The sequence below is a fragment of the Cyprinus carpio genome, chromosome B13 (assembly GCF_018340385.1).
Source record: "Cyprinus carpio isolate SPL01 chromosome B13, ASM1834038v1, whole genome shotgun sequence".
Classification (NCBI taxonomy): domain Eukaryota; kingdom Metazoa; phylum Chordata; class Actinopteri; order Cypriniformes; family Cyprinidae; genus Cyprinus; species Cyprinus carpio.
Window position 1 is genome coordinate 23,185,801 of NC_056609.1, and position 9,087 is coordinate 23,194,887.

The 9,087-nt window shown below is 35.2% G+C and overlaps 1 protein-coding gene across 1 annotated transcript; it reads right to left on the reverse strand.

Moving 5' to 3' along the window:
* Window positions 1–54: 54 nt before the first annotated feature.
* Window positions 55–8,861, reverse strand: LOC109059124 (glycogen phosphorylase, liver form-like). Its single transcript, XM_042737361.1, has 20 exons — window positions 8,580–8,861; window positions 7,805–7,906; window positions 7,653–7,731; window positions 7,449–7,552; window positions 6,076–6,210; window positions 5,880–5,991; window positions 5,223–5,305; window positions 4,851–4,988; window positions 4,583–4,675; window positions 4,282–4,428; window positions 3,544–3,707; window positions 3,345–3,459; window positions 3,159–3,260; window positions 2,824–2,971; window positions 2,563–2,621; window positions 1,866–2,007; window positions 1,571–1,778; window positions 1,327–1,461; window positions 1,188–1,254; window positions 55–407 (listed from the first exon to the last, which is right to left on the reverse strand). The coding sequence occupies exons 1-20, from the start codon at window positions 8,820–8,822 to the stop codon at window positions 219–221; spliced, it is 2,565 nt and encodes an 854-aa protein (XP_042593295.1). The 5' UTR covers window positions 8,823–8,861; the 3' UTR covers window positions 55–218.
* Window positions 8,862–9,087: the final 226 nt, after the last annotated feature.

The following is a 9,087-nucleotide window of genomic DNA, read 5'->3' on the forward strand; positions in this document are numbered from 1 at the left end:
ATCATTATATTGACTAATACTATATGAATAAACTGACTCGATGTTGAGCTCATGTTGAATTAAAATATGAGGTTTATTTGAGCTTTTTGCTTGTACAAGGCACTCCTTTAGAAAAAATTGAAAGAAAAAAACTAAAACTGAATTCATTCTAAGTTACGTAGTTATATCAATTACTGTAACAAGTCTTCTCATGATCCTATGACTCTGTGCTGACGTGTTCAGCTCTTGCGCAGGGCGCGAGCGGTTTCCTCCAGAGCTTCACGGGGTTCGCTGGGTGGAGGAATCTTCAGGTCAGTGGGCTCCACTCCCCAGATCTCAGTGGCGTACTCTTTAATGGTACGGTCACTGGAGAACTTTCCAGATGCTGCAATGTTCTTTACTACCACCCGAGTCCACTCTCTCTGATCCTGTTCAAAACAGAGAAATATGGACTATATTAATTTCCACTTTTAGGGTCTCTTTGTAATTTTTTGGAGCTTGACAGCCATGGTCACTTTTAACAGTTGCTATATAGAAAAGAATTGTGTAATCATTCATAAGTCTCTCATCTTCTTAAATCATAAGATTCTTAAATTTCAACTTTTGTGTTCCACAGACAAAATAGCTAACAAACTGAGTCAGTAAATGAGTAATGATGATGTATCACTGAATGTTATTGAATTAAATGAAATGAAAAGTAGTGATGGGAGAAACAAAGCTTTTTGAAACTGAATCAACTGAATTAATTCACAAAATGATTCACTGTTACAAACATGCATACAGACACATTTTACATTAAAGTGTAATCTATTAAATATAATCTACTAATCATTAAATACCATTAAATATGAATAATTTGTGTTGTTTATTCATTTTTTTGTACTTGGCTAATTAGACTATTTAGAAGAATAAATTATCATTGTCTGTATTTTATTATACATGCATGTTTATTACATTAACTTCATCATAAAATTCATCAGAACTGAACCTACATTATAAAACTGTTAAACATTTTTTTTTTTTTTACAAAGTCTTGTTTGCTAAAATCATGTGACCTGGCCAGTTCGATGTGGTCCGAATCTCTGGTTGAACAAAAGTTTCACAAAGGTTTTAATTCTACATGAAGCAGGATGAAGAAGAATGTTGAGCAATAATCTGAATCTCTGATGTGTTTATTAGGCAAAATGTGTTTGTTTGATAATGTTCACCTTGTACAGAGCGCTGACTCTCTCTTGACACTCGACGTAAGACTCATAGTCTGCGAAAACTTTAAACCTGGGGGACAGTTTTAGAGAGCGTGAGAGATTGTAGGGTAAGAATTCGAGAAAGAATGTGTGAGTGTTTTACCGATCATGATGGAACAGCATGTTGATGATGTCATTGAACATCTCAGGCTGTTTCGGTAAAAAATAGCCACTTTTGATCTGATTTATGGCTTGTTTCAGCTCCGGAAGACTCTCGTAATATTTCAATGCATCATAGCTACACACACACACACACACACAAAGGAATGGTTAATGTCTTCAAAGATAGCATGACATTTACTCAGCATCCATTTCCAGGTATTTAATCTCTCCGTCTCACTCCCTACCCTTTTTTATCCATCTCTGCCACATCTTCCACCCTCATGCCAAAGATGAAGAGGTTTTCTTCTCCGGCTTCTTCTGCCATCTCCACGTTGGCACCATCCATAGTGCCAATGGTCAGCGCCCCGTTCAACATGAACTTCATGTTTCCCGTTCCGGAAGCCTCTGTACCTGCAGTGGAGATCTGCTCTGACAGGTCTGTAGCTGGAATCACTGCACATAAAACACAGATAATCATAAATTTATCCATCAGTATGCAAACAGTCTCATACTTCTATTAGTTGTGAGTGTGTATGTCACCTTTCTCTGCAAGTGACACTCTGTAGTTCTCCAGGTAAATGACCTTCAGTTTACGTCCGATCACAGGATCATTATTCACCACATCAGCGACAGAGGTGATCAACTTAATGATCATCTTTGCCATGTGATATCCAGGAGCAGCCTGCATAAAGCATACAGTATCATTCAAAGGTTGAGGTTAGTAATATTTTTATTTTGAAAGAAATTAATACTTTTGTTGAGCAGGAATGCATTAAATTGATCAAAAGTTGCAGTACAAGCATTTATAATGCTAGAAAAAGATTTCTATTGCAAATAAATGCTTTCTATTCATCAAAGGATCCTGTAAAAATGCATAACAATTTGCACAAAAATATTAAGCAACACAATACTGATAATATTAATGAGAAATGCTTCTTCATAATAGAAAGATTTTTAAAGGATCAAGTCACTCTGAAGAATGGAGTAATGGCTGCTGAACATTCAGCTTGATCATCACAAAGATAAATGACATTTGAAAATATATTAAAATAGAAACTGCTTATTTTAAATTGTAATGATATTTCACAATATTACTGTTTTTACAGTATTCTGGATCAAAGAAATGCAGCCTTGGCGAGTATAAGAGACTTCTTCCAAGACCTTCTAAACCTATTGAACATGCACATATTGCAAATCAGTGCATATCAGTGTGTTTGGAAAAGTTTGTTTGTTTTACCTTTCCACCGATAATCACAGTCCGTGGTACGAACGGTTTAATGGGGCTCCTTTTGATGCCTGTGTGTGAAAAAGTTAGAACATTCTTCAGTATCTTATTTTGTGTTTCACAGAAGAAAGAAAGTCAAAGATAAGTCAGTGATGACAGAATTTTCATTGTTTACTTAAAGGAGTCTCTACATAGGGGAAAGTATTTTGAAAAACATATAAACCTGACAGCTTAATCAACATGTGCCAGTGTGTGTTTGTTTTCTGTACATACGGTTGTACATGGTGATGACGTGAAGGCAGTTGAGCAGCTGTCGTTTGTATTCATGGATTCTTTTCACATGGACATCAAACATGGATGCAGGATTTATGTCCACCTTGTACACCTTCTCTAAATACTGCGCAAACTTCAGCTTGTTATCCTACACACACAAAAAAACAAACTGGAACTTACTTCGAATTAAAATGAACAAATCTTTTGACTAATTTCGTTCGAGTCAGAAATGCCCACAGAAAACCTCAAAAGTAGTAAACAATTATATAAAGAGAGAGAGAAAAAAAAAAGAAATTTACTCAAGATTACCAAGATCTACAAAGTTAATAGGAAACCTGTTTGACTTTGGCTACATCTCGGATGAAAGCATCGTCGTCAACCAGATCATTCAGCTTCTGCAGCTGAGTCATATCTTTCACATACTCTTCACCGATAGCCTACAAACATACACAAATGAAACATATAAAAACATCAGCTGGCAAAATGTGTTATAAAACAAGAGAAAAACGTGCGTGTTGGACCTCTGCGATCAGATCAGCGAGTCCTGGGTTGCAGAGGAGCAGCCAGCGCCGCGGGGTGATGCCATTTGTTTTATTCTGAAATTTCTCTGGTTCCAGCTCACTAAAGTCTCGGAATCTAAATGATCAAATTGAAATTCAGTTAAGAAAATAATCATCAGTGGGATGCAGGATTGTATGTATGTGAGATAGAGAGGCCTACACGTCTCTTTTGATGATGTCGGAGTGAATCTCTGCGACTCCATTGACTTTGTGTGAGCCCACAATGCAGAGATGAGCCATGTTTACTCTCTTTCCCCCTTCCTCCTCGATCAGAGACATCTTGCAGATTCGATCCATATCATTTGGAAACAGAGAAGCTATATGCTACAAAGACACACACACACGCACATACACACATATACATACAAAAACATTAATTTGGTGTCTGCTCTAAATGGAAGTGTGCATGTGGGTTTACTTGTGGGTCTACACTTTGAGGACAAATTTAAACTGACATATCCTCTGTTTAGAGTCTTCAACTGGAAAATGGCTCATAAATAGAGATGTCAAACGATTAATCGCAATTAATTGCATCCAAAATAAAAAAAAATAGTTTACATAATATATGCATGTGTACTGTGTATACTTATTATGTATATATAAATACACACACATACAGTATATATTTTTTATTTACATGTATATATTTATATTCATATAAATTATATTATATATAAATATATTTAATATATAAACATAGCATGTTTTTCTGAAATATATTCATGCATGTGTGTGTATTTATATATACATAATAAATATACACAGTACACACACATATATTTTGTATACAAAAACTTTTATTTTGGATGCGATTAATCGCGATTAATTGTTTTACAGCACTACTCATGAATAATAAAGTAAATGCAGTTTTCCTGAGTCTGGGTGTAAGTGTACTCACATCCAGGTGTATTTGGTTGATCTTGTATATGATCTGCAGGTGTCGGGGTAAAAGTTTTTCCATCAGTTCGACTGGCCAGCGCTCCAGAGCTTCAGGCAGAACCGTGTGGTTGGTGTACGCAAACGTTTGTTTAGTGATATTCCAGGCCTAGATACTCACACAGAAGAACTCATTTCAGTAATCATATTGCCTTGACAAAATCATGTACAAAACAAAATGTCGACCCTAACTAGTGTTGTTGTTGTTTACTACAACTAAAACTATTAAAATTTGTGTATCATGAATTATTCATAAATCTTACTGTGTCCCAGTCTAGTTTCTCAATGTCCACAAATATCCTCATCAGTTCAGGGATGGCCATAGCAGGGTGAGTATCATTCAACTGGATGGCCACCTGACAAACACACAAGCAGAATCACACAAGTACATTACTTCAGTGTTCATAACAGAATGCAAAGCACTAATGTAGTGACTAGAGTGGGTGGTAAGTGCCTGCAGAATAAAAATGTGGAATGCTTGTTTCGGGTCAAGTAAGATGTTTAGTGTAAATGTGTATAGCGAAAACAGACCTTATCAGGGAAGCTTTCAAATGACAATGGTCCAGAGCAGTTCCTCTTTGAGGTCTTAAAGCGCCGAATCACATCTTGTAAAGTCGCTGCCACCACAAAATATTCCTGCTTCAACCGCAGCTCTTTTCCTTCAAAGAACTACAACACCCACAAATTGCAGTGTCAAAAAAAACTACAAATGAGTGTGTTTGGGCTTAAATCTCATTTGAAATTAAATGTGAGATTAACCATCTGATGCACTTACATTGTATAATTGAAACCTAATTTTCTGCACACAAAAATTAATGCAGATTAATGCAGTTTAAATGCAGAAAAGCTATTTAAATCTAAATCTGCCTGAGCACACAGACAAAAAGGGTGAAAAAAACTTACATTGTCATTTGGATAGAGTACACGGGAAATGTTTTCTGCTAAGTTACGGTCCAAAACTGCCTGAATATAATCACCAACATTAACTGTGAAAAGAAAACAAAACATCCGCCATTGAATTATTACATATAAATTCCAGTGCCACTGATTTCAGGTGTTTGATGAAATTGTAAATGCCAGGCCTACTAAAATTTTATTTGATATTTAATATTATTTTTTTAATTTAATTTAATTTAATTTAATTTAATTTAATTTAATTTAATTTAATTTAATTTAATTTAATTTAATTTAATTTAATTTAATTTAATTTCCAAATGATTAAATACTGGTTAAATTGACTGGTTAATTTAATTTAGTAATCTAAATTAGTTCAATTTAATATTTAACATTAATTAGTATCCATTTTGAATTGATAAATACTGGTTAAACTGAAAACAGACAAATAAAGAAAAATTAAAAATGCATGCATTTTCGTTGTCTGCTAAATGACTAAATATAAATGGATACTATGCACTGATGAATAGTTCATAAAAAGACCAGGAAATGGGGTACATTTTAATTTTGAAGTTGACTTTAGTAAAAAGAGACTTTTATAATGTTTGTCTTGTATAAATGTCTGCAGTTAATATGGGTTGGTATTCTGTTGTGTGAATGACTCACAGTCTTGCAGGTTGAAGTCGTTGGGTGCGCGTGCAGACCACAAGCGCATAGTGTTCACTGTGTTGTTCATGTATCCAGGGATTGGCGTGTCGTAGGGCATGGCAAGGACCACCTATACCATTAACATGCATTACAAACCTGGCCTGGGTATCGCTATCCTTTAAGTGTGTGTTTATTTGTGTAACTGTGTTGATACCTGTGTGTCGACCCATTTCGGCTCCTTCCCATCCTCTTCGACCACACGGCCGTAGAAATGCACAGGCAGCATGAACTCAGGACGGGCTTTCTCCCAGGGGTTACCGTACCTCAACCAATCATCCGCCTCCTCAACCTAACAGACAATGATACAGAGATGATGAAAGAGGACACCAGAGCCAGTCTGCACTGGAGGACATAGTACTCAAATCTATCTAGGGCAGGTTAAAGTTCAAGTGTGTGTATTTTTTAAAATGAGCATTTTCACTGCACAAACACACCATTATCACTGTCCTTCTGCAAATAAATCGAGCCGCTGTTTCTTATCAACCTACTACTGCTGGCACGAGATCCCTATTGGTGCAGTATTATCAGCTCTGTGACAAGCTCTCATGCACCAGGCTAGTGACCACAAATGCAGTGGACTCCTGGCCCATTTACATTGATTTTTATGCAGACACTGTCCTACAAAGTATCGCAAACTGCAAAGTACCCAGAATTTTGTGGAAATGGAAAATATATATATTTTTGAAGATAAATTATGACCCTGGACCACAAAACCAGTCTTAAGTCACTGGGGTATATTTTTAGCAATAACCAAAAAAACACTGTATGGGTCAAAATTATCGATTTTTCTTTTATGCCAAAAATCATTAGGATATTAAGTAAAGATCATGTTCCATGAAGATGTTTTGAAAATGTCCTACCGTAAATATATCAAAACTTAATTTTTGATTTGTAATATGCATTAAGAACTTAATTTGGACAACTTTAAAGGCGAATCAAAAATTTTTTCAGTATTTTGATTTTTTTGCACCCTCAGATTTGGCTCTCGGCCAAATATTGTCTGATCCTAACAAACCATACATCAATCGAAAACTTATTTATTCAGATTTCAGATGATGTATTAACTCAATTTCGAAAAATTTACCCTTATGACTGGTTTTGTGGTCCCTGGTCACAATTTAGCATAAGTAGATTGAAAATATATATGAATTATAAGTAACTAAAACCTACAGAAAAATATATTCATTTAAATAGATTTTTAAATCTATATTAGCAATATATTTTGACACTTTTGGTACTCTGAAATATATTTATATATCTGAAAACATATAAAAATGTCTGAGAAAATATAAGTAACTAAAATGTTTCTAATTTTTTTTTTTGTGTATATTGTTTCTTTTTTTTTGTTTATTTTTTGTACTTTTTTGTAATTTTTTGTATTCTGAAATATATTTAAAACTACACTACAAATATATTTTTGCTATGTGGGTCAGTCAGAACTACTATAATGAACTGTATTAAGACATCAGAAGCTTGCATATGATAACTTTTTTAATGAATAAATTTAGGAAATCTGGGTGAATTCACCTGCCAGCCATCTTTGATTTTCTGGTTGAAGATTCCATACTCATATCGGATCCCATATCCATAAGCAGCCAGACCCAGAGTCGCCATGGAGTCGAGAAAACAAGCTGTGGATCGCGTACACACAGTAAATATTGCTAATTTATATTAATACGGTAAATTATTTGTATAGTGTATGTGTGAGAGAGAGCAATAGAGAAAGCAGACCTGCTAATCTTCCCAGCCCTCCGTTCCCTAATCCAGCATCTTCTTCCATCTCTTCCAGATCCTCCATATCCAAACCCAGCTAAAAAGAAAAAGAGAGATTTAAAGAAAGTCAGACGCACAGATGGATAGACAAGTGTTTAGTCCTCTCTCACCTGGTAGATAGCCTCATCACAGGCGGTCTGCAGACCCAGATTAATCATTGTGTTCTGGAGAGCCCTTCCCATGTAGAACTCCAGTGACAGGTAATATACACGCTGAAGCACACAGAAATATAAACAATTTAAAAATCAAACAGAGTATTCTTGGAGTTTACATCAGGTGCAAATTATGGCAAATTATTTTCCATTACTATATATATATATATATATATATATATATATATATATATATATATATATATATATATATATATAGTGATCTTGCTTAAGCTGTGCATAAAAAAACAATTGTATGAATTTTCATAACTTTTCCAGGACTGGAAATCACAAAAAGTTGCCTACACTAAAATATTATTATTATTATTTTTAATAAATGTAAAACTCTCTTATATATCCAGGTTTGTCATGACAGTCTGAACCCTGGTAATAACAACAAACAACTGGACCAAATACATTATTTGGATCCATAAACGTACTTGTAATGCATTATATTTCAAAGAATTAAGCACCTAACCGACAGCTTCACTACAACCTGTTAATCTCATAATAATTAAAAGTGAAAAGAAAAAAAAATGGCATGTCAACATATGTCAACGTGAAAATATCTCTTATATTCCAATAAAAGGATACTCTGTTAACGTAATTCAAATCTATTTTTTCCAAATTGCATTTCATTTCGGATAAATAATTTTTGCCGTGTCAAAAAGTTTCAAACAAAAGTTACCACGTTACGGGTTATTTATTTTTTTATTTTTTTAACCGGACTCACCTTGGGGTCGGCCTCGTAATAGAACTGCTGTGTTCGGATCCAGCGGCCCACCAGGTGATCACGCACCGTGTGCGCGAGCGCGAAATAATAATCAAGCGGCGTCGCGACGTTCCTGTCTTTGACCAGCGTGAAGTGCAGGTGCCTGTTAAAGCCCTTCTTCAGCTCTGCCACATTCTCCACACCGGCGATCCCTCTGATGCTGATCTGCTTGCGCTTCTCCTGGTCCGTTAGAGGAGTCGCCATCCTGAAGATCACCGGTTACACCGAGCAAAGGGGTCACGAGCCTCATCTTTTTATAGGAGGCACCGAGGGAGGAGCAGAAAGTCTCTCTCTTTCTCTCTCTCTCATTGGACTTACTGAACTTTTTTTTTTAACCATGTTAAACATACAGTATATGAATCAATGACTTGACATTAAAAATACATAATAATGCAGCTAACACAGTCACTTGAATACACATCTTCTATGATGACCACGTTTTCAGTTTTTTAATTAAAATTAATTTTGA

What these genes read in the sequence shown, in the direction of transcription:
- LOC109059124 (XM_042737361.1), bottom strand. Translation starts at nt 8,822, where the DNA reads ATGGCGACTCCTCTAACGGACCAGGAGAAGCGCAAGCAGATCAGCATC. An exon ending in ATTACGAGGCCGACCCCAAG is followed by an intron (nt 7,907 to 8,579) that starts GTGAGTCCGGTT and finishes TGTGTGCTTCAG; the next exon opens with CGTGTATATTACCTGTCACT. An exon ending in CGACTTCAACCTGCAAGACT is followed by an intron (nt 5,306 to 5,879) that starts GTGAGTCATTCA and finishes TTCTTTTCACAG; the next exon opens with TTAATGTTGGTGATTATATT.